The sequence below is a fragment of the Ranitomeya variabilis genome, chromosome 2 (assembly GCF_051348905.1).
Source record: "Ranitomeya variabilis isolate aRanVar5 chromosome 2, aRanVar5.hap1, whole genome shotgun sequence".
In the NCBI taxonomy this organism is placed as follows: Eukaryota; Metazoa; Chordata; class Amphibia; order Anura; family Dendrobatidae; genus Ranitomeya; species Ranitomeya variabilis.
In genome coordinates, this window is record NC_135233.1 from 3,045,098 (window position 1) to 3,070,475 (window position 25,378).

The 25,378-nt window shown below is 49.9% G+C and overlaps 1 protein-coding gene across 4 annotated transcripts in view; it reads left to right on the top strand.

Moving 5' to 3' along the window:
- The window catches only part of ABCC8 (ATP binding cassette subfamily C member 8), a 458,344-nt gene that overhangs the window by 336,004 nt on the left and 96,962 nt on the right, over positions 1–25,378 (top strand). For all 4 annotated transcript variants that reach the window (XR_013220972.1, XR_013220971.1, XR_013220970.1 and 1 more), the window contains exons 24-28: positions 8,099–8,195; positions 17,530–17,768; positions 17,887–18,053; positions 18,157–18,226; positions 20,968–21,125. Coding sequence is in view for 1 of the 4 variants with exons in the window: in XM_077281846.1 (XP_077137961.1) it covers positions 8,099–8,195; positions 17,530–17,768; positions 17,887–18,053; positions 18,157–18,226; positions 20,968–21,125 (731 nt within the window). In the remaining 3 variants the exon portion in view is untranslated. The remainder of the gene's footprint in view (positions 1–8,098; positions 8,196–17,529; positions 17,769–17,886; positions 18,054–18,156; positions 18,227–20,967; positions 21,126–25,378) is intronic.

Sequence of the window (25,378 nt, forward strand, 5' to 3'; positions counted from 1 at the left end):
TGAAGTGCTCCTGTGCATCAGAACAGAGCAGTGACCAAAGATACAGGCACAGTGCGCTAGAGAGCAGCAAGGAATGTCAGCAGGGCATGTCACTGTGTAACCATATACAAGTAATGAAGTGCTACTGTGCATCAGAACAGAGCAGTGACCAAAGATACAGGCACAGTGCGCTAGAGAGCAACAAGGAATGTCAGCAGGCATGTCACTGTGTAACCATATACAAGTAATGAAGTGCTCCTGTGCATCAGAACAGAGCGGTGACCAAAGATACAGGCACAGTGCGCTAGAGAGCAGCAAGGAATGTCAGCAGAGCATGTCACTGTGTAACCATATACAAGTAATGAAGTGCTACTGTGCATCAGAACAGAGCAGTGACCAAAGATACAGGCACAGTGCGCTAGAGAGCAGCAAGGAATGTCAGCAGAGCATGTCACTGTGTAACCATATACAAGTAATGAAGTGCTCCTGTGCATCAGAACAGAGCGGTGACCAAAGATACAGGCACAGTGCGCTAGAGAGCAGCAAGGAATGTCAGCAGGCATGTCACTGTGTAACCATATACAAGTAATGAAGTGCTACTGTGCATCAGAACAGAGCGGTGACCAAAGATACAGGCACAGTGTGCTAGAGAGCAGCAAGGAATGTCAGCAGGGCATGTCACTGTGTAACCATATACAAGTAATGAAGTGCTACTGTGCATCAGAACAGAGCGGTGACCAAAGATACAGGCACAGTGCTCTAGAGAGCAGCAAGGAATGTCAGCAGAGCATGTCACTGTGTAACCATATACAAGTAATGAAGTGCTACTGTGCATCAGTACAGAGCGGTGACCAAAGATACAGGCACAGTGCACTAGAGAGCAGCAAGGAATGTCAGCAGGGCATGTGACTGTGTAACCATATACAAGTAATGAAGTGCTACTGTGCATCAGAACAGGAGCGGTGACCAAAGATACAGGCACAGTGCGCTAGAGAGCAACAAGGAATGTCAGCAGAGCATGTCACTGTGTAACCATATACAAGTAATGAAGTGCTACTGTGCATCAGAACAGAGCGGTGACCAAAGATACAGGCACAGTGCACTAGAGAGCAGCAAGGAATGTCAGCAGAGCATGTCACTGTGTAACCATATACAAGTAATGAAGTGCTACTGTGCATCAGAACAGGAGCGGTGACCAAAGATACAGGCACAGTGCGCTAGAGAGCAACAAGGAATGTCAGCAGGCATGTCACTGTGTAACCATATACAAGTAATGAAGTGCTCCTGTGCATCAGAACAGAGCGGTGACCAAAGATACAGGCACAGTGCGCTAGAGAGCAGCAAGGAATGTCAGCAGAGCATGTCACTGTGTAACCATATACAAGTAATGAAGTGCTACTGTGCATCAGAACAGAGCGGTGACCAAAGATACAGGCACAGTGCGCTAGAGAGCAGCAAGGAATGTCAGCAGAGCATGTCACTGTGTAACCATATACAAGTAATGAAGTGCTACTGTGCATCAGAACAGAGCAGTGACCAAAGATACAGGCACAGTGCGCTAGAGAGCAGCAAGGAATGTCAGCAGGGCATGTCACTGTGTAACCATATACAAGTAATGAAGTGCTACTGTGCATCAGAACAGAGCGGTGACCAAAGATACAGGCACAGTGCGCTAGAGAGCAGCAAGGAATGTCAGCAGGCATGTCACTGTGTAACCATATACAGGTAATGAAGTGCTACTGTGCATCAGAACAGGAGCGGTGACCAAAGATACAGGCACAGTGCACTAGAGAGCAGCAAGGAATGTCAGCAGAGCATGTCACTGTGTAACCATATACAAGTAATGAAGTGCTACTATGCATCAGAACAGAGCGGTGACCAAAGATACAGGCACAGTGCGCTAGAGAGCAGCAAGGAATGTCAGCAGGCATGTCACTGTGTAACCATATACAAGTAATGAAGTGCTACTGTGCATCAGAACAGAGCGGTGACCAAAGATACAGGCACAGTGTGCTAGAGAGCAGCAAGGAATGTCAGCAGAGCATGTCACTGTGTAACCATATACAAGTAATGAAGTGCTACTGTGCATCAGAACAGGAGCGGTGACCAAAGATACAGGCACAGTGCACTAGAGAGCAACAAGGAATGTCAGCAGGGCATGTCACTGTGTAACCATATACAAGTAATGAAATGCTACTGTGCATCAGAACAGAGCGGTGACCAAAGATACAGGCACAGTGCACTAGAGAGCAACAAGGAATGTCAGCAGGGCATGTCACCGTGTAACCATATACAAGTAATGAAGTGCTACTGTGCATCAGAACAGAGCGGTGACCATAGATACAGGCACAGTGCACTAGAGAGCAGCAAGGAATGTCAGCAGAGCATGTCACTGTGTAACCATATACAAGTAATGAAGTGCTACTGTGCATCAGAACAGAGCGGTGACCAAAGATACAGGCACAGTGCACTAGAGAGCAGCAAGGAATGTCAGCAGAGCATGTCACTGTGTAACCATATACAAGTAATGAAGTGCTACTGTGCATCAGAACAGAGCGGTGACCAAAGATACAGGCACAGTGCGCTAGAGAGCAGCAAGGAATGTCAGCAGGGCATGTCACTGTGTAACCATATACAAGTAATGAAGTGCTACTGTGCATCAGAACAGAGCGGTGACCAAAGATACAGGCACAGTGCGCTAGAGAGCAGCAAGGAATGTCAGCAGAGCATGTCACTGTGTAACTATATACAAGTAATGAAGTGCTACTGTGCATCAGAACAGAGCGGTGACCAAAGATACAGGCACAGTGCGCTAGAGAGCAGCAAGGAATGTCAGCAGGCATGTCACTGTGTAACCATATACAAGTAATGAAGTGCTACTGTGCATCAGAACAGAGCGGTGACCAAAGATACAGGCACAGTGCGCTAGAGAGCAGCAAGGAATGTCAGCAGGCATGTCACTGTGTAACCATATACAAGTAATGAAGTGCTACTGTGCATCAGAACAGAGCGGTGACCAAAGATACAGGCACAGTGCGCTAGAGAGCAGCAAGGAATGTCAGCAGGCATGTCACTGTGTAACCATATACAAGTAATGAAGTGCTACTGTGCATCAGAACAGAGCGGTGACCAAAGATACAGGCACAGTGCGCTAGAGAGCAGCAAGGAATGTCAGCAGGCATGTCACTGTGTAACCATATACAAGTAATGAAGTGCTACTGTGCATCAGAACAGAGCGGTGACCAAAGATACAGGCACAGTGCGCTAGAGAGCAGCAAGGAATGTCAGCAGGCATGTCACTGTGTAACCATATACAAGTAATGAAGTGCTACTGTGCATCAGAACAGAGCGGTGACCAAAGATACAGGCACAGTGCGCTAGAGAGCAGCAAGGAATGTCAGCAGGGCATGTCACTGTGTAACCATATACAAGTAATGAAGTGCTACTGTGCATCAGAACAGAGCGGTGACCAAAGATACAGGCACAGTGCGCTAGAGAGCAGCAAGGAATGTCAGCAGGGCATGTCACTGTGTAACCATATACAAGTAATGAAGTGCTACTGTGCATCAGAACAGAGCGGTGACCAAAGATACAGGCACAGTGCGCTAGAGAGCAGCAAGGAATGTCAGCAGGGCATGTCACTGTGTAACCATATACAAGTAATGAAGTGCTACTGTGCATCAGAACAGAGCGGTGACCAAAGATACAGGCACAGTGCACTAGAGAGCAGCAAGGAATGTCAGCAGAGCATGTCACTGTGTAACCATATACAAGTAATGAAGTGCTACTGTGCATCAGAACAGAGCGGTGACCAAAGATACCGGCACAGTGCGCTAGAGAGCAGCAAGGAATGTCAGCAGGGCATGTCACTGTGTAACCATATACAAGTAATGAAGTGCTCCTGTGCATCAGAACAGAGCGGTGACCAAAGATACAGGCACAGTGCGCTAGAGAACAGCAAGGAATGTCAGCAGGGCATGTCACTGTGTAACCATATACAAGTAATGAAGTGCTACTGTGCATCAGAACAGAGCTGTGACCAAAGATACAGGCACAGTGCGCTAGAGAGCAGCAAGGAATGTCAGCAGGGCATGTCACTGTGTAACCATATACAAGTAATGAAGTGCTCCTGTGCATCAGAACAGAGCGGTGACCAAAGATACAGGCACAGTGCGCTAGAGAGCAGCAAGGAATGTCAGCAGAGCATGTCACTGTGTAACCATATACAAGTAATGAAGTGCTACTGTGCATCAGAACAGAGCGGTGACCAAAGATACAGGCACAGTGCGCTAGAGAGCAGCAAGGAATGTCAGCAGGCATGTCACTGTGTAACCATATACAAGTAATGAAGTGCTACTGTGCATCAGAACAGAGCGGTGACCAAAGATACAGGCACAGTGCGCTAGAGAGCAGCAAGGAATGTCAGCAGAGCATGTCACTGTGTAACCATATACAAGTAATGAAGTGCTCCTGTGCATCAGAACAGAGCGGTGACCAAAGATACAGGCACAGTGCGCTAGAGAGCAGCAAGGAATGTCAGCATTGCATGTGGGGGGCACATACTTTCCTCCATATTACTGTCTATGGATGTAGATGAGAACAGACACCCTCGGAGGTGGATGTGGGGGGGCACATATATTAATATGGAGGAAAGTATGTGGATGTAGATGAGGACAGAGAAGCCCCCGGAGGTGGATGTGGATGACAGTGCCCATCTGTCCGTCAGACAGTCGTGTCTGCACCTGCGGTTCCTGTCATTTTCACTGCCTGCATCTGTTGGACATTCCCCCGGGCCATTCCAGCTACCTGTCCGTAGTCAGATTGGGTGAGGCTCCTGTTCACGCCCCTCCAGGTCTTCCTTGGGCTTTGGCACAGTGTTTCCACCACCCAGCCCCTTACAGAGAGGCCTCAAATCACATGTAATGTAGGAGAGGCCTCCATCCCGTGGAATATAGGAGAGGCCTCTTTCCTGTGTAATAATCTAGTTGCCCGTCTTTGACCTGATTGTAACTTCTGAATATCCTTTTTAAAATGTGGAGCCCAAAACTGCATCCCATATTCTAGATGTTGCCTCACAAGTGATGTATAAAGGGGTAATAATTTAATTTCCTTCTATGGTGGAATCACTGACTGGGTGGATCAGGGAAATGCGGTAGATACAGTATATCTTGATTTCAGCAAAGCATTTGATAAAGTATCTCATACTATCCTTATTGAAAAAAAGACCAAGTATGGGATTGACAACGCTACGGTTAGGTGGATTCATAACTGGATCAGTGATCGTACTCAAAGAATGGTAATAAATGGTTGCACGTCCAATTGGAAAAATGTTTCAAGTGGGGTAACACAAGCCTCTGTCCTGGCCCCAGTGTTACAAGTGGGGACCACAAGGCTCTGTCCTGGCCCCAGTGTTACAAGTGGAGTACCACAAGCATCTGTCTTGGCCCCAGTGTTACAAGTGGGGTACCACAAAGCTCTGTCTTGGCCCTAGTGTTACAAGTGGGGACCACAAGGCTCTGTCCTGGCCCCAGTGTTACAAGTGGGGACCACAAGGCTCTGTCCTGGCCCCAGTGTTGTTCAACATTTTTATAAGTGATCTAGATAAGGGAACTGAAGGTAAACTGATAACATTTGCAAATGATGTAAAGCTAGGAGGAATAGGTAACACTTGAGAAGACAGAAATGATTCAGAAGGATCTAGAAAAGCTTGAACAATGGGCAGAGACTAATAGAATATTATTTAAAGGGAACCTGTCAGCAGGATTGTACACAGTGATTTACAGTGTCAGGTCAGTGCCATTATACTGATTTCACTGATACCTGGTGATGAAATCCGTCTTGTGGTTGTTGTTTAATCTTTATTTTCAGTTTTGAGTTAATGATATGCTCCGGGGCGGGGTCTTTATGTGGTGCTCTGATTAGGTATTCATCTGTTTTGTATTGACAGTATTGACCTGCCCCCTATTTTACATATACTGTATATATATATATATATATATATATATATATTGGAAAAAAATCACGTTCAGTAGGTAGGTGTCAGCGCTACACGATGATCGCATGTATAATGTGCATTTAATTATTTTACATGCAATCATCCTGCAGTGCCGACGCCTGCCTGCTGAAAGTGATTTTTTTTCCGAGCAATCTTCAGTATGAATACTTAAGCAGAACACCACATGAAGATCCCCCACAGGCCACTCTGGAGCACGAGCATATCATTAATTCAAAACTGAAAATACAGATCACACAACAACCACAAGACGGATTTCATTACAGGTATCATTGTAATCAGTATACCGGCGCTGACCTGACACTGTCTGTAGTTACTGAGCACAATCCTGTTGACAGGTTCCCTTTAACAGGGAGCAATGCAATATTCTACATCTGGGCAAGAAAAACCAAAATTACATTACAGAATGTGAAGAATAGAACTAAGCAACTATCACGCTACACGGGGGTGAGACAGAGACGAGGTGAACCCCGAAGTGGACCCTCTGGGTCACGGTCCCAGAGCCCCCTAGGGTGAGCAAACCTGATGGGTGCACCCCCTATACAGGGAGTGTTAGGAGCAGGCCCAGGGAGGATGGAACCGCAACTGCCGGAGCCAAAGGGACGACTGGGTGAAGCAGAGGAACAGGACCGCTGAGGATGACCAAGCTTAGTACTGAAAAGGAAAAATACGAAAATATAAACAGAAGGCTGGAGCAGGGGTAATAAGAGAACGGTGGAAGCAAGAGAGAGCCGGAGGAACCGAGAGCACAGCAAGCACGGAACACAGAAGCTATCCCTAGGACGGGCCTGAATATAACGCTGGAAGTAACAACGAAGATACGCAGGCACTTACCTGAGGAAGCGCCGAACAGAAATACCCGGTGGGCGCCGCCATATTGGAGGCGGGGCCACTGGGTCACGACCTCCCAGAAGGCAGAGCGGTGGGGGAAGACCCTAGGGCGCATGCGCTGACCGGCGACGCGCTGGGAGGCCGAGAAGCCGGATCCAGAGAAGGAAGAGGGTACGCCAGGAGCGCACCGGCCGGACAGGTAGGTATCAGGGATCGTGACAGCAACAGCACGTGTGAAAAAGACTTGTGTATACTAATAGATTACAGTCTGCACATGAGTCTAGATCAAGTGAAGTAATGATCTCCTCTACTCCTCCTTGGTCAGGCATCATCTGGAATACTGGGTCCAGTTCTGGGCACCACATTTAAAAAAACATTAAAAAACTGCATCAAATTCAGAGAAGAGCGACCAGGTTGGTGAGCAGACTGCAAAGTAGGTCCAACGAGGAACGGTTAAAGGACCTGGGAATGTTTAGCTGCAAAAAAGAAGAATAAGAGGAGACTTATTTTTTGTTCGTATGTAACATATCTTGACGTGACATACTCTGCACTTTATTAAAGGAGTTTTCTATACTATGGTTCTTATAGCCTCTATTTTTAGCCTCTTTTATATTTATACTTTCTTCTTTATTTTTTATATTTGAACAAATTGTTCGAGCTCTAAAATTCTCCATAGGGAATGGAATGAATTGTATGGGTGGAGTGACAGCTGTCCGCGCGCAATGTGGTATTGCACGGACACCGTGCATTCTACAATCTTTATTATTACCTAACTTCAAATTCCCTTCTAGAGTCAGGTCAAGAAAATCCATTCTTTATTAGGACCTGAAAAAGTAAATATAAGATTAAAATAATTGTTGTTCAGATGTTGTATAAAACTAGATGTGGACGATGTGTCTCCATTCCATACGATTAACACATCCTTATTCTCATTTACTCGTGGAAACACGAGAAGCAATGGAAGAAACTGAAGGGAGAAGATACAGATTAGATATTAGAAGGGTGACAGTGAGGGAGATCAAGGAGTGGAACCGGCGGCCACGAGAGGTGGTGAGTTCTCCTTCAATGGAAGTCTTCACACAGAGGCTGGACAGACATCTGTCTGAAATGGCTTAGTGAGTCCTGCATTGAGTAGGGGGTTGGACACGAGGACCCCGGGGGTCCTGATGACCCTGGAGGTCCCTTCCAACTCTAACAATCTATTCTACACCAGACTTATGCCACCTGGGTGGTGCCTGTCCCAATCCATGTCTGACTGTGACTGTTTTTTTGCAGGAAATCACAGAGAGGAAGACTCCAGTGGAGAGGAAGAATATCAAGAGACCAGTGTGCGCCGGGGAAACGCTGCTGGGGGACGACGAGGAAGATGAAGGTCAGTGGGAGGGTCTGCGAGGAGAAGCTAGGTGTCCTGCTGACTGATGAGCACAACATATTGTTGGTCACTGAGTCCAGGGGTCTCTCCTCTGCTCCCAGAGTCCGGGGGTCTCTCCTCTGCTCCCAGAGTCCGGGGGTCTCTCCTCTGCTCCCAGAGTCCGGGGGTCTCTCCTCTGCTCCCAGAGTCCGGGGGTCTCTCCTCTGCTCCCAGAGTCCGGGGGTCTCTCCTCTGCTCCCAGAGTCCGGGGGTCTCTCCTCTGCTCCCAGAGTCCGGGGGTCTCTCCTCTGCTCCCAGAGTCCGGGGGTCTCTCCTCTGCTCCCAGAGTCCGGTTGTAATACTATTGTAGGAACTCAAGGATTCTGATAACATGGGGCAATGAACAGACAGACGGGTTTCTTTAGTGCAAATAGTGTATTTGTACAACAGCAAAAACACCCAAAACAATATACTGATAACGAACAGTGTCCTGAAATGAAAGGAGTCCTTGAAATATATACAGCGAATCGGCGGAGTTCTTAAGGCAGAGTCCTCAGCCGGGTGAATGTAATAGATGACGTGGTGCAGATCCAAACACTGTCGGCACAGAAAGAGTCTAATCCGGGTATGAAGTAAACACAGGGAAGTCCAGAACAAGTCCACAAGTTCATCCCAGGTGTGGCATGAACACGGGTAAGTCCAGAAACAAGTTCACATTGACCCTAGAACGTGTACCTGGGGCCTCGCAGGCCTGCTAGGTTACTTGTTTTCTATTATCTGTAAAACTACATTAGTTAGAATTTTGAAACTCAAGGTAATCCTCAGGTATATAGTTGTTAGTAATATCCAGTTGTTCATATATTTTTATGTTATAGGCATCTCGTATAGCAACGCTTTTTTTGTGACTACCCCAGATTCACGTACCTGGGGCCTTTGAGGCCTGCTTTGGTTTACATGTACTCCTCAGTCTTTTTGTCTGTACTGTTGTTGGGGAAGAACTTATGACTCAGTCTTTATGACTATTGGTCGATGGCTGTTGCTGGGAAGAGTGTGGATTCTGCCTGACATGGTAATGTGATCCTGGAAGGGAGTTTCCCCTCACAAAGTAACGTGATTATGATGTCAGTACAGGTCCTTTAGTCCTAAATCCTAGTTGCTGGAGAGACTTTGGAGGAAGAAGTCAGCTTTCTTTGGTCTGTAACAAAGAACCTTTCTGAGCTCCAAAACCAGAGGCTTCTACTGCACTTACAAGAAAGTGATCTGTTGAAGGTAAGAGTCGGGGGGCTGTACTTTACCCTAAGCACACAAACACTAACAAAGTCTTAGCACACACAGTGTATAGTGCACAAGCCTGATTGTAATCTTTATTTTTTACTTTTCATTTTAGTTTACTCACATCTAAGATTACAATGGCACAGTCTACATCAAGGGGATTGACTGTCCAAGAAATTGAGGCGATTATTTTCAATAGTGATGAAGACAGTGACATTTCTTTGTCGGATGAAGAGTATATTCCACCAGCTAATGTATCAACTTCATCGTCCAGCGATTCCTCAGATGATGAAGAAGTAATGGATCCAGAAGAATGTGCAAGTAGAACATCTAAAACAAAGGTTTTTTGGAACAGTACTGCTATGGCTCATGACCCCATCACATAACATTATTAGAGTTCCTCAAGGAGCTGTCGGAATTTCCCAATTCATGTCCAAAAAAGATGTTTCCAGTAAATTTGTTTCAGATGATATTGCAGATGAGGTAGTTTTGTGTACGAATGTGGAAGGTAAACGTATTGCTTCGGAAAAAAAAAAAATTGGAAAAAATGTAACTAAAGAGGAACTATATGCCTATATTGGCCTTACTCTTCTGGCAGGGTCGACTAAATCATATGATGTGCCAATCAGAGAGTTAGTTCTGAACCCATTTGCAGATCCACATTACAAAGCCACTATGTCCGTAGATAGATTTGAGGCTATTCGGAGATGCATTCGTTTTGATGAAAAGAGAACTCGGCCTGTGAGGTTGGCAACCGATAAATTAGCGCCTATTAGCTATATATGGAATCTTTTTATCAAGAACTGTTACAAACTTTACAATTCTAGCGAATATGTGACAGTGGACGAACAACTTCTTGCCTTTAGGGGACGTTGCAAATGTATCCAATATATGCCCAGTAAGCCAGCTAAATACGGCATAAAAATTTTCTGGATGTGCGATTCAGCAACTTATTATGGGATGAATGGCATGATTTACTGTGGAAAAGAAGCTGACGCTCCAGTCCAGAAAGATCTATGTTCCAACATAGTGAAAACACTAGCTTTACCAATTTTCCATTCTGGAAAAAATATCATTATGGATAATTATTTTACTAATTTAGAACTGGCCAATTTTTTGCTTCAGAAACAACTAACACTTGTTGGTACAATGAGACCAAACCGCCGCGAAATTCCACCAATAATGAAGCACAATGCACAGCGGCCAATCTACGAGAGTGTATTCGGTTTCTGCAATGAGGCAACAATGGTGTCCTATAAAGCCAAGAAAGAAAAATCTGTGATATTACTGAGCACAATGCATCACGATGAAAGTATTGACACCAATGACCTGAAATTATACTTCATTATAATAAGACAAAAGGAGGTGTCGACAAGATGGACGAAGAAATGATTACTGAATATTCGTGTAAAAGGCAGACTAAACGTTGGCCTGTTGCCCTTTTTTCCAATATCCTTGATGTGTCATCCCTCAATAGCTATATTGTTTATTGTCAAACTAATCCAGAATTCCATGCCAACAGGAAGGACAAGAGACGTATATTTTTGACAGAACTTTGTTATGAACTTTTGATGCCTACTATGCTAGAGAGAAGCAGCACAAAATGCTTATCAAGGCAAATTACAGAGGCAATGATCCGATGTGGAATATGCTTTCAGGAACAGCCAGAGCAAAGAGAAAAAAAAAGAAAGCGCTGCTATATTTGTCCAGCAAAGAAAGAAAGAAAATCGGAGCGTTTCTGTTCTACTTGCGGACAAAATGTATGCAGGGAACATTCTGAAGAAAAAATAATATGCAAGAATTGTCAGGGGAATATGTAAAGTGGAAAATAAATATTCCTGTACCAAGTTTGCTACAGACTTTATGTAAAAACTTTTTATAAGAAAAAAATGTATCCATCATAAAAAATTGTACTGAGTGAATATATTGGGCGTGCCCGTTTAGTTACATTTTTGTTGTTTTATGTCCATAATTTTTTTTTGGAATTATACACATCTTAGGCTATGTTCCAAGTAGCGCTGGGGTTCACCAGAATGGGATCCATAATGGATCTGACCTCCTGGTAACTCCAGCTAAGGCTGATGGAATGCCGGGATTCCACCAGCCTTAGCTGAGGTCACCAGGAGGTCAGATCCATTACGGATCCCCTCCTGGTGGACCCCAGCGCTAGTGGGAATGCATCCTTACTTTGCAAATTTAAAATAAACTTTGAAAAGTATTTTTATTTGAGTTATTCCATGTTATTTGCACACAGGCCTAAAAGGCCCCAGGTACGTGAATATGGGGTAGTCACAAAAAAAGCGTTGCTATACGAAATGCCTATAACATAAAAATATACGAACAACTGGAAATTACTAACAACTATATAGCTGAGGAATATCTAGAGTTTCAAAATTGTAACTAAAGTAGTTTTACAGAAAATAATAAAAAAGTAACCTGACAGGCCTGCGAGGCCCCAGGTACGCGTTCTACCAGCCTTAGCCGGGGTCACCAGGAGGTCAGATCCATTACGAAATCCCATCCAGGCGGACCCCAGAGCTAGTGGGAATGCATGCTTACTTTCAAATAACTTTGAAAAAAAAATTTTTTTTGAGTTATTCCATGTTATTTGAAAACAGGCCTCAAAGGCCCCAGGTACGTAATAGTGTAGATTTCTATGGTCACGCATTCTAGGGTTAAAGTATTTATACTGGTGTTGTTACCAACAGCTCCCACCGGGGGGAGTAAATAAAGGATTAAGTAGCAACACACAGTCCCGAAGCAAGTCCCGAAATAAAGTTCCAAAAACACAGTTCTTACCAGAAGGAGTGAACCGAGGGTTAAGTTCCAAGTCAGCAGACTAATGAAAACCTAGAGAGTGTAGCTTACAAATGCAGGAGATGTCCAGAGCAAAAGGTAGAAACACACTCAGAAACAGCAGCTGAACTGAAGGAGAACAGAATCAGAATACTCCAGCAAAGAGGCAGACACCTGACCCGGGTTTTAAACAAACGAACAGGAAGTAGGGCGAACAGCAAACTCCATCTTAACAAAGGGCAAAATCATTCACAAGGTAACTTAGAAAACCCGGAATACTGACACCAGGGTTCTCTCCTTTGCTCCCTGAATCCGGGGATCTCTCATCTGCTCCCTGAGTGCGGGGTTCTCTCATCTGCACCCTGAGTCCGGGGTTCTCTCATCTGCTCCCTGAGTCTGGGGTCTCTCATCTGCTCCCTGAGTCCGGGGTCTCTCGTCTGCTCCCTGAGTCTGGGGTTCTCTCGTCTGCTCCCTGAGTCCGGGGGTCTCTCGTCTGCTCCCTGAGTCCGGGGTTCTCTCATCTGCTCCCTGAGTCCGGGGTCTCTCGTCTACTCCCTGAGTCCTGGGTTCTCTCATCTGCTCCCTGAGTCCGGGGATCTCTCCTCTGCTCCCTGAGTCCGGGGTTCTCTCATCTGCACCCTGAGTCCGGGGTTCTCTCATCTGCTCCCTGAGTCCGGGGTTCTCTCATCTGCTCCCTGAGTCCGGGGTTCTCTCATCTGCTCCCTGAGTCCGGGGTCTCTCGTCTGCTACCTGAGTCCGGGGTTCTCTCATCTGCTCCCTGAGTCTGGGATTCTCTCCTCTGCTCCCTGAGTCCGGGGTTCTCTCCTCTGCTCCCTGAGTCCAGTGTTCTGTCATTTGCTCCCTGAGTCCAGGGTTCTCTCATCTGCTCCCTGAGTCCAGGGTTCTCTCATCTGCTCCCTGAGTCCGGGGTTCTCTCATCTGCTCCCTGAGTCCGGGGTTCTCTCATCTGCTCCCTGAGTCCGGGGTCTCTCGTCTGCTACCTGAGTCCGGGGTTCTCTCATCTGCTCCCTGAGTCCAGGGTTCTCTCATCTGCTCCCTGAGTCCGGGGTTCTCTCATCTGCTCCCTGAGTTCGGGGTCTCTCGTCTGCTCCCTGAGTCCGGGGTTCTCTCATCTGCTCCCTGAGTCCGGGGATCTCTCGTCTGCTCCTAGAGTCAGGTGATCTCTCGTCTGCTCCCTGAGTCCGGGGTTCTCTCATCTGCTCCCTGAGTCCGGGGTTCTCTCGTCTGCTCCCTGAGTCCGGGGTTCTCTCATCTGCTCCCTGAGTCTAGGGTTCTCTCATCTGCTCCCTGAGTCAGGGGTTCTCTCATCTGTTCCCTGAGTCCGGGGTTCTCTCATCTGCTCCCTGAGTCCAGGGTCTCTCGTCTGCTACCTGAGTCCGGGGTTTTCTCATCTGCTCCCTGAGTCCAGGGTTCTCTCATCTGCTCCCTGAGTCCGGGGTTCTCTCATCTGCTCCCTGAGTCCGGGGATCTCTCGTCTGCTCCTTGAGTCAGGTGATCTCTCGTCTGCTGCCTGAGTCCGGGGTTCTCTCATCTGCTCCCTGAGTCCGGGTTCTCTCGTCTGCTCCCTGAGTCCGGGGTTCTCTCATCTGCTCCCTAAGTCTGGGGTTCTCTCATCTGCTCCCTGAGTCCGGGGTTCTCTCCTCAGCTCCCTGAGTCCGGGGTGCTCTCCTCTGCTCCCTGAGTCCAGTGTTCTGTCATCTGCTCCCTGAGTCCAGGGTTCTCTCATCTGCTCCCTGAGTCCGGGGTTCTCTCCTCTGCTCCCTGAGTGCAGGGTTCTCTCATCTGCTCCCTGAGTCCGGGGTTCTCTCATCTGCTCCCTGAGTCCGGGGTTCTCTCATCTGCTACCTGAGTCCGGGGTTCTCTCATCTGCTACCTGAGTCCGGGGTTCTCCTCTGCTCCCTGAGTCCGGGGTTCTCTCCTCTGCTCCCTGAGTCCAGTGTTCTGTCATCTGCTCCCTGAGTCCAGGGTTCTCTCATCTGCTCCCTGAGTCCAGGGTTCTCTCATCTGCTCCCTGAGTCTGGGGTTCTCTCATCTGCTCCCTGAGTCTGGGGGTCTCTCATCTGCTACCTGAGTCCGGGGTTCTCTCATCTGCTCCCTGAGTCCAGAGAACTCTCGTCTGCTCCTTGAGTCCGGGATTCTCTCATCTGCACCCTGAGTCCGGGGTTCTCTCCTCTGCTCCCTGAGTCCGGGGTTCTCTCCTCTGCTCCCTGAGTCCGGGGTTCTCTCATCTGCTCCCTGAGTCCGGGGTTCTCTCATCTGCTCCCTGAGTCCGGGGTCTCTCGTCTGCTCCCTGAGTCCGGGGTTCTCTCATCTGCTCCCTGAGTCCGGGGTCTCTCGTCTGCTCCCTGAGTCCGGGGGTCTCTCCTTTGCTCCCTGAGTCCGGGGTTCTCTCATCTGCTCCCTGAGTCCGTGGGTCTCTCGTCTGCTCCCTGAGTCCGTGGGTCTCTCGTCTGCTCCCTGAGTCCGGGGTCTCTCGTCTGCTCCCTGAGTCCGGGGTTCTCTCATTTGCTCCCTGAGTCCGTGGTTCTCTCATCTGCTCCCTGAGTCCGGGGGTTCTCTCATCTGCTCCCTGAGTCTGGGGGTCTCTCTTCTGCTCCCTGAGTCCGGGGTTCTCTCATCTGCTCCCTGAGTCCGGAGTCTCTCGTCTGCTTCCTGAGTCCGGGGTTCTCTCATCTGCTCCCTGAGTCCGGGGTCTCTCGTCTTCTCCCTGAGTCCGTGGTTCTCTCGTCTGCTCCCTGAGTCCGGGATTCTCTCATCTGCTCCCTGAGTCCGGGGTCTCTCGTCTGCTCCCTGAGTCCGGGGGTCTGTCGTCTGCTCCCTGAGTCCGGGGTTCTCTCATCTGCTCCCTGAGTCCGGGGTCTCTCGTCTACTCCCTGAGTCAGGGGTTCTCTCCTCTGCTCCCTGAGTCCAGGGTTCTCTCCTCTGCTCCCTGAGTCCAGGGTTCTCTCCTCTGCTCCCTGAGTCCGGGGTTCTCTCCTCTGCTCCCTGAGTCCGGGGTTCTCTCATCTGCTCTGAGTCCGGGGTTCTCTCATCTGCTCCTTGAGTCAGGGGATCTCTCGTCTGCTCCCTGAGTCTGGGGTTCTCTCATCTGCTCCCTGAGTCTGGGGTTCTCTCATCTGCTCCCTGAGTCCGGGGTCTCTCGTCTGCTCCCTGAGTCCGGGGGTCTCTCGTCTGCTCCCTGAGTCCGGGGGTCTCTCGTCTGCTCCCTGAGTCCGGGGTCTCTCGTCTGCTCCCTGAGTCCGGGGTCTCTCGTTTGCTCCCTGAGTCCGTGGTTCTCTCGTCTGCTCCCTGAGTCCGGGGTCTCTCGTTTGCTCCCTGAGTCCGTGGTTCTCTCATCTGCTCCCTGAGTCCGGGGGTTCTCTCATCTGCTCCCTGAGTCCGGGGGTCTCTCTTCTGCTCCGAGTCCGGGGTTCTCTCATCTGCTCCCTGAGTCCGGGGTCTCTCGTCTTCTCCCTGAGTCCGTGGTTCTCTCGTCTGCCCCCTGAGTCCGGGATTCTCTCATCTGCTCCCTGAGTCCGGGGTCTCTCGTCTGCTCCCTGAGTCCGGGGGTCTGTCGTCTGCTCCCTGAGTCCGGGGTTCTCTCATCTGCTCCCTGAGTCCGGGGTCTCTCTTCTACTCCCTGAGTCAGGGGATCTCTTGTCTGCTCCCTGAGTCCAGGGTTCTCTCATCTGCTCCCTGAGTCCGGGGTTCTCTCATCTGCTCCCTGAGTCCGGGGTCTCTCGTCTGCTCCCTAAGTCCGGGGTCTCTCGTCTGCTCCCTGAGTCCGGGGTCTCTCGTTTGCTCCCTGAGTCCGTGGTTCTCTCGTCTGCTCCCTGAGTCCGGGGGTTCTCTCATCTGCTCCCTGAGTCCGGGGGTCTCTCGTCTGCTCCCTGAATCCGTGGTTATCTCGTCTGCTCCCTGAGTCCGGGGTTCTCTCATCTGCTCCCTGAGTTCGGGGTCTCTCGTCTGCTTCCTGAGTCCGGGGTTCTCTCATCTGCTCCCTGAGTCCGGGGTCTCTCGTCTGCTCCCTGAGTCCGTGGTTCTCTCATCTGCTCCCTGAGTCCGGGGTTCTCTCATCTGCTCCCTGAATCCGGGGTCTCTCGTCTGCTCCCTGAGTCCGGGGGTCTGTCGTCTGCTCCCTGAGTCAGGGGTTCTCTCATCTGCTCCCTGAGTCCGGGGGTCTCTCGTCTGCTCCCTGAGTCCGGGGTTCTCATCTGCTCCCTGATTCCGGGGTCTCTTGTCTGCTCCCTGAGTCCGGGGTTCTCTCATCTGTTTCCTGAATCCGGGGTTCTCTCATTTGCTCCCTGAGTTTGGGGGTCTCTCGTCTGCTCCATGAGTTTGGGGGTCTCTCGTCTGCTCCCTGAGTCCGGGGTCTCTCGTCTGCTCCCTGATTCCGGGGTCTCTCGTTTGCTCCCTGAGTCCGTGGTTCTCTCATCTGCTTCCTGAATCCAGGGTTCTCTCATCTGCTCCCTGAGTTTGGGGGTCTCTCGTCTGCTCCATGAGTTTGGGGGTCTCTCGTCTGCTCCCTGAGTCCGGGGTCTCTCGTCTGCTCCCTGAGTCCGGGGTCTCTCGTTTGCTCCCTGAGTCCGTGGTTCTCTCGTCTGCTCCCTGAGTCCGGGGGTTCTCTCATCTGCTCCCTGAGTCCGGGGTCTCTCGTCTTCTTCCTGAGTCCGGGGTTCTCTCGTCTGCTCCCTGAGTCCGGGGTTCTCTCATCTGCTCCCTGAATCCGGGGTCTCTCGTCTGCTCCCTGAGTCCGGGGGTCTGTCGTCTGCTCCCTGAGTCAGGGGTTCTCTCATCTCCTTCCTGAGTCCGGGGGTCTCTCGTCTGCTCCCTGAGTCCGGGGTTCTCTCATCTGCTCCCTGATTCCGGGGTTCTCTCATCTGCTCCCTGAGTCCGGGGTTCTCTCATCTGCTTCCTGAATCCGGGGTTCTCTCATCTGCTTCCTGAGTTTGGGGGTCTCTCGTCTGCTCCATGAGTTTGGGGGTCTCTCATCTGCTCCCTGAGTCCGGGGTCTCTCGTCTGCTCCCTGATTCCGGCGTTCTCTCATCTGCTCCCTGAGTCCGTGGGTCTCTCGTCTGCTCCCTGAGTCCGGGGTTCTCTCATCTGCTCCCTGAGTACGGGGTTCTCGCATCTGCTCCCTGAGTTTGGGGGTCTCTCGTCTGCTCCCTGAGTTTGGGGGTCTCTCGTCTGTTCCCTGAGTCCGGGGGTCTCTCGTCTGCTCTCTGAATCCTATCCTCAGTTTCTTAATGCAGGGAGGTTCTCCTCTCCTGTCATGTTGCCCCCACAGAAGAGATTTCGGAGAGTGATGATGATGATGACAACCTTTCCTCGGTTCTGCACCAGCGGGCGAAGATGCCGTGGCGAGCTTGCGGGAAATATCTGAGCTCTGCAGGAATCCTGCTCCTCCCAATCCTCGTCTTCTCTCAGCTCCTCAAGCATTCGCTCTTGGTCGCCATTGATTTCTGGCTGGCGAAGTGGACATCAGACGCGATCTCCAACACCTCATCCGCAGGCTGCACCGGGCAGGTAAACCCTAATAATTGACGCATCATGACTGTGACTCGCTTGTGGTGAGCTTGTGGTTTGATTCTGCAGTTAATGCTGGTACAATCTATCAGGATCTTGACCCCCATTCTCTCCCCAGATCTGCAGCTTTGACCACTCTCCATACTCCATGGTGTTCAGCGTCCTGTCCTGCCTCGCCATCATCATGTGCCTTGCGACCTCCATCGCTGTGGAATGGACTGGTCTGCGTGTTGCCAAGAAGCTGCACAACAGTCTCCTAAATGCCATCATCCTGGCGCCCATGAGGTGCAGCATGAGGGGAAGAGGAGCGCACAAATAGAGGGGACCACAAGAGGGCTAACGCTGCTGATCTTCACTGCTGACCTGAATTTTCTGGGTTCCTCCACAGGTTTTTTGAGACAACACCTCTGGGAAGCATCCTGAACCGATTCTCTGCAGACTTCAACACCATTGATCAGGTATGGTGGACAGTGGCATGGTTGGACATGAAGGAGGGGGTCTGACTATCTCCTTATCTGTGAGGCAGCCCAGACTCGGGAGTAGGCCCAAGGCCCGAGGCTCACACTGAGTGGCGAGAGGTTAAGACTGCTGCCTGGGAGGTTTACGCTGCGAGGTGGAGGTTTACGCTGCGAGGTGGAGGTTTACGCTGCGAGGTGGAGGTTTACGCTGTGGGGCGGGTGGTTTATGCTGTGGGGTAGAAGATTTACACTGTGGGAGGGAGGTTTACGTTGCAAGGCAGGGGATTTACTCTGCGGGATGGGAGGTTTACGCTGTGTTGTAGGAGATTTATTCTGTGGGGTGGGAGGTTTACACTGTGGCACAGGAGGTTTACGCTGTGGGGTGGGAGGTTTATGCTGCGGGGCGGGAGGTTTACGCTGTGAAGATGAGAGGTTTACGTTGCGGGGTGGAAGATTTACGCTGTAGGGAGGGAGGTTTGCTCTGTGGTGCGGGAGGTTTACGCTGTGTCGTAGGAGGTTTATGCTGAAAGGTGGGACATTTACAATGCAGGGCATGAGGTTTACGCTGTGGTGTCTGAGGTTTATGCTGTGTGGTAGGAGGTTTACACTGTGGGGTAGGAGGTTTATGCTGCAGGGCAGGAGGTTTGCCCTGCGGGGCAGGAGGTTTACGCTGTGTGGTAGGAGGTTTATGCTGAAAGGTGGGAGATTTACAATGCAGGGCATGAGATTTACGCTGCGTGGTAGGAGGTTTATGCTGCGGGGCGGGAGGTTTACGCTGTGAAGATGAGAGGTTTACGTTGTGGGGTGGAAGATTTACGCTGTGTGGCAGGAGGTTTACGCTGTGGGGTGAGAGGTTTACGCTGCAGGGTGGAAGATTTATACTGTAGGGAGGGAGGTTTGCTCTGTGGGGTGGGAGGTTTATGCTGCAGGGCAGAAGGTTTATGCTGTGTGGTAGGAGGTTTATGCTGTGGGGCAGAAGGTTTACTCTGTGGGGTGGGAGGTCTACGCTGTGTGGTAGGAGGTTTACTCTGTGGGTTGGGAGATTTATGAAGTTGCGTGAGAGGTTTACGCTGCAGGGTGGAAGATTCACGCTGTGGTGTGGAAGATTTGCACTGTGGGGCGGGAGGTTTATGCTGCAAGATGGGAGATTTACACTGTGGGGCATGAGGTTTACGTTGTGTGTTACGAGGTTTATGCTGCGGGGCGGGAGGTTTACGCTGTGTGGTAGGAGGTTTTTTCTGCAAGATGGGAGATTTACGCGGCAGGGCGATAGGTTTACGCTGTGTGGTAGGAGGTTTATGCTGTGGACGGGAGGTTTATGCTCTGGGGTGGGAGGTTTACACCGTGGGGTGAGAGGTTTAAGCTGCAGGGTGGAAAATTAACGCTGTAGAGTGGGAGTTTTGCACTGCGGGGCGGGAAGTTTGCGCTGCGGGTCAGGAGCTTTACACGGCAGAGCAGTAGGTTTGCTCTGTTGGCAAAATGGGAGGTTTACACTGCAGAGCAGTAGGTCTGCACTGCTTGGCGGGAGGTTTGTGCTGCAAGATGGGAGATTTATGCTGCAGGACGGGAGGTTTACGCTGTGGCAAGGGAGGTTTCTGATGTGTAGTGGGTTTACGCTGCGGGGCGGGAGGTTTACGCTGTGTGGTAGGAGGTTTTTTCTGCAAGATGGGAGATTTACGCGGCAGGGCGAGAGGTTTACGCTGTGTGGTAGGAGGTTTATGCTGTGGACGGGAGGTTTATGCTCTGGGGTGGGAGGTTTACACCGTGGGGTGAGAGGTTTAAGCTGCAGGGTGGAAAATTAACGCTGTAGAGTGGGAGTTTTGCACTGCGGGGCAGGAAGTTTGCGCTGCGGGTCAGAAGCTTTACACGGCAGAGCAGTAGGTTTGCTCTGTTGGCAAAATGGGAGGTTTACACTGCAGAGCAGTAGGTCTGCACTGCTTGGCGGAAGGTCATTCTGCTTGGCGGAAGGTCGTTCTGCTTGGTTGGAGGTTTGTGCTGCTTGGCGGGAGGTTTGCCCTACTTGGCGGATGGTCTGTGGTGCTTGGTAGATTTGTGCTGCTTGGCGGGAGGTTTGCGCTGCTTAGCGGGAGGTTTGCCCTACTTGGTGGAAGGTCTGTGGTGCTTGGTTGGAGGTTTGTGCTGCTTAGCTGGAGGTTTGCCCTACTTGGCGGATGGTCTGTGGTGCTTGGTTGGAGGTTTGTGCTGCTTGGCGGGAGGTTTGCGCTGCTTAGCGGGAGGTTTGCCCTACTTGGTGGAAGGTCTGTGGTGGTTGGTTGGAGGTTTGCGCTGCTTAGCGGGAGGTTTGCCCTACTTGGTGGAAGGTCTGTGATGGTTGGTTGGAGGTTTGTGCTGCTTAGCTGGAGGTTTGCCCTACTTGGCGGATGGTCTGTGGTGCTTGGTAGATTAGTGCTGCTTGGCGGGAGGTTTGCGCTGCTTAGCGGGAGGTTTGCCCTACTTGGTGGAAGGTCTGTGGTGCTTGGTTGGAGGTTTGTGCTGCTTGACGGGAGGTTTGCGCTGCTTAGCGGGAGGTTTGCGCTACTTGGTGGAAGGTCTGCGGTGCTTGGTTGGAGGTTTGCACTGCTTGGTGGAATGTTTACGCTGCGGGGTGAGAAGTTAAGTTTGCGCTCACATAATGAGTCCCCTCCACATGAAGTGTGAGCAGAGCACTCCGCCGCAGTCTTGAGAGGGTCCTGGTTGATGATACTTGATATTCCCTTTTACTGTCTCCTGTTCCTCGGCAGCATATCCCAGCCACCCTTGAATGTCTGAGCCGCTCCACCCTGCTGTGTGTGTCGGCGCTGGCCGTCATCTCCTACGTCACCCCAATCTTCCTCATCTCCCTGGTCCCTCTGGTGATCACCTGCTACTTTATTCAGAAGCATTTCCGCGTGGCTGCCAGGTAACGGGTCATGTGTGTATAACAGGGCATGAGGGGCGGCACATCCTTATAGAAGGGGTTGACCTCTGCAGTGCTGGCTGTGATGAGAGCGATGTGTTACCTTCTGCACCATCTCATCTCTCCTGTACATCGCCCTTTTGTGGTGGGCGAGGTGATGCGGGTGTGTGTGGTTAATCCTCAGGATATTGGGGACACACTGAGGTTAGACCATGGAATGTAAAGACTCTCCACTGTCGTGGATTTCCGTTATTACATTGGAACCTGATTCCCTGATCTTGTTGTTCTGGAACTGCGTATTAATAACCCCCCCACCCCGCTGTGTGGTAGGAAGGGGCCGACATTTTCCTCCGGCACAGTCAGCAGCGCCAGCTGTCCTCTCTGCAGAACATTGCACCGTTTAGGTCCACACCTATCCCAGCCGCCGTGTTGCGAGGATAGAATATTCTTGCATTATAGAAACGATAGTCTTGTCCATGGAACATGAAGGGAAGGCCTAGAGCCGAGTGCTACATGAATGAGGGGTTGGGATCACTATGGCCGCCTCACCTCGCCCCTATTAAAGGGGTTTCCCACAAACAAAAGTTGATGTTAACCCCTTAGTGACAGCCAATTTTGTACCTAATGCCCAGGCCAATTTTTACAATTCTGACCACTGTCGCTTTATGAGGTTATAACTCTGGAACGCTTCAACGGATCCCGGCGATTCTGACATTGTTTTCTCGCGACATATTGTACTTCATGTTAGTAATAACATTTCTATGATATGACTTGCGTTTATTTATGAAAAAAGCAGAAATTTGGCAAAAACTTTGAAAATTTTGCAATTTTAAAACTTTTAATTTTTTGTACCCTTAAATCACAGAGATACGTCACCAAAAATATTTAATAAATAACATTTCCCACATGTCTACTTTACATCAGTACAATTTTGTAAACAACATTTTTTTTTAGGACTTTATAAGGGTTAAAAGTTGACCAGCAATTTCTCATTTTTCCATCAAAATTTACAAAACCATTTTTTAGGGACCACCTCACATTTGAAGTGACACCATTCTAAAAACTGCACCCCTCAAGGTGCTCAACACCACATTCAAGAAGTTTATTAACCCTTCAGGTGCTTCACAAGAACTAAAGCAATGTGGAAGGAAAAAATGAACATTTTACTTTTTTCACACAAAAAAGTTACTTTTACTTACTTTTTTTATTTTCACAAGTGTATCAGGAGAAAATGTACCACAAAATTTGTTGTGCAATTTCTCCTGAGTACCCCATACCCCATATGTGGGGGAAAGCCACTGTTTGGGTGCACGGCAGAGCTCAGAAGGGAGGGAGCACCATTTGACTTTTTGAACGCAAAATTGTCTGGAATCAATGGTGGCGTCATGTCGCATTTGGAGACCCCCTGATGTACCTAAACACTGGAAACCCCCCCATTCTAACTACAACCCTAACCCCAACCCTAACCCTAATCACAACCCTAACCCCAGCACACCCCTAACCCTAATCCCAACCTTAACCATAACCCTAATCACAACCCTAACCCCAGCACACCCCTAACCCTAATTCCAACCCTAACCATAACCCTAATCACAACCCTAACCCCGGCACACCCCCAACCCTAATCCCAACCCTAACCATAACCCAAACCACAATCCTAACCCAAACACATCCCTAACCCTAATCCCAACCATAACCACAACCCTAACTTTAGCCCAACTCTAACCCTAATGGAAAAATGGAAATAAATACATTTTTTTATTTTATTATTTTTACAAAAGGGGGTGATAAAGGGGGATTGATTTGCTATGTTTTATTTTGATCACTGTGATAGGGTTTATCACAGTGATCAAAATGAACCAATAGGAAAAATTTCCTATTGTTGCCAGGTGCCCTGCCGGTAGATCTCAGCGGGCGCACTGCGCATGCGCCCACCATTTTCTCCTGGAAGAAGACGCTGACAGCCCAGACAACTTCACGGGGGGTTGCAGGGACTCCGGAGGTACCGGGGGAGGGATCGGGGAACCTCATTTCTCTCTCCTCTGATGTGTGATCATATCAGAGGAAAGAGAAATTAAATGGGAAATCTGACTTTTTTTTTTACAGTTAATAATGGTGATTGCAACACTGGGGTCGGTAAAAACTGAACCGAATCATGTTCTCTGGGGTCTCAGGTACCCCCTGTAGCCAAGACCCTGCAGAAATTACGACCCAGGGGGGCGCTATGGACTTATTTCTCAGCGCCGTTAAAAAGCATCGCTGAGGCATAAATACCGTTATCTGCCGCTGTTAAAAGGCGTATCGGTGGTCGTTAAGGAATTAATCAATAGATCTTGGAATAATAATAACTTCCACATTTGGATGTGTTTAAATAAAATGTTCCTGTGCTGAGATAATCTTATAATTGTGTCCCTGCTGTGTCCTGGGTAATGGCTGTGTCTGCCCGTACAGGGACCTGGTCTGATCACACCACATCTCCTGGGCAGGGGAAGAGTATACAGACAGGACAGTGGGGGATCACAGGTGCTGATGTGCCTAAATAGAGGAAACCCCTCAATTCTAACTCCAACCCTAACCCCAACACACCCCTGTGATGTGCGATCACATCAGAGGACAGAGAAATTAACTGGCAAATCGCGCTTTTTTTGTTTTTTTGCGGTCGTTGTTATACGGATAATAACGGCAATCGCAACCCGGGGGTCGGTAAAAACCAACCCGAATCATGTTCTCTGGGGTCTTGGTTACCCCTGGCAGCTGAGACCCCAGAGAAAATCCAACTCTGGGGGGCGCTATACACATTTTCAACAGCGCCATTAATTAATGGCACTGTGGTTTAAGTACCCTTAACTACCGCCATTAAAAGGCGTATCAGCGGTCGTTAAGGGGTTAAATACGACAATACAGAGGGGGAAGGAGGAGGGAGGATTGGCTGCCCCTAACTCATGGCTGTATGTTCTAGCCTCACAATTGCAACAGCTTAAACTGCTTCAGGGCTCTGCGGCCTCCATTGTCCAGGGGTATATGGGTGGAAATCCAATGATCTCGTTTTTGGAAGCAGGTTATAAGACTAAGGCTACTTTCACATTAGCATCGTGCACTGCACATCGCTATGCGACATGGAGACGTACCAACGCATACTGTGGAAGCGCCGCACAACGGGGGCAGCGGATGCTGTTTTTCAACGCATCCGCTGCCCCATTGTGAGGTGCGGGGAGGAGGGGGCAGAGTTCTGGCTGCGCATGCGCGGTCGGAAATGGCGGACACAACGCACCAAAAAACGTTACAAGCAACGGTTTTTGGTGGCGACCTTCCGGCGCAACACGACGCAACCGTCGCACGACGGTTGCGACATGTGGCAATGTGTCGCACTGCGTCGCTAATGCAAGTCAATAGAGAAAAAATGCATCCTGCAAGCACTTTTGCAGGATGCGTTTTTTCTACAAAATGACGCATAGCGAGGTGCAGTGCAAGACGCTAGTGTGAAAGTAGCCTAAGCTCCCTACTCTAGTCCTTATGATTAAATCCTGGGGAAAAACTAAGCAACTCCTTAATATTGATGGGTTTCCTCCAGTTACTCCTATATGGCAAAACCCAAAGTTGCCGGAAATATTCAGGTAGAGGGCTTTAGCCGCTGGTGACAGCGGGGATCGTATTTATAGATCAGCTTCAGCTGGATGGTTTCTTAAAAGGTTTTCAGCAGTTAAGAGATGAATTCTAGATATTATTATTATTTATTTCTATAGCACCATTGGTTCCAAGGTGCTGTACATGAGAAGGGGTTACATACTAATCACAGACTTACACAGAGGGGCGAGGACCCTGCCCCCGCGGGCTTACATTCTACAGGATGGTGGTGATGAAGACAGTAGGTTGGGGGTTGCAGGAGCTCCGGTGGTGGTGAGGCGGTAGCTCCGGTGGTGGTGAGGCGGTAGCTCCGGTGGTGGTGAGGCGGTAGCTCCGGTGGTGGTGAGGCGGTAGCTCCGGTGTTGGTGAGGCGGTAGCTCCGGTGGTGGTGAGGCGGTAGCTCCGGTGGTGGTGAGGCGGTAGCTCCGGTGGTGGTGAGGCGGTAGCTCCGGTGGTGGTGAGGCAGTAGCTCCGGTGGTGGTGAGGCGGTAGCTCCGGTGGTGGTGAGGCAGTAGCTCCGGTGGTGGTGAGGCGGTAGCTCCGGTGTTGGTGAGGCGGTAGCTCCGGTGGTGGTGAGGCGGTAGCTCCGGTGGTGGTGAGGCGGTAGCTCCGGTGTTGGTGAGGCGGTAGCT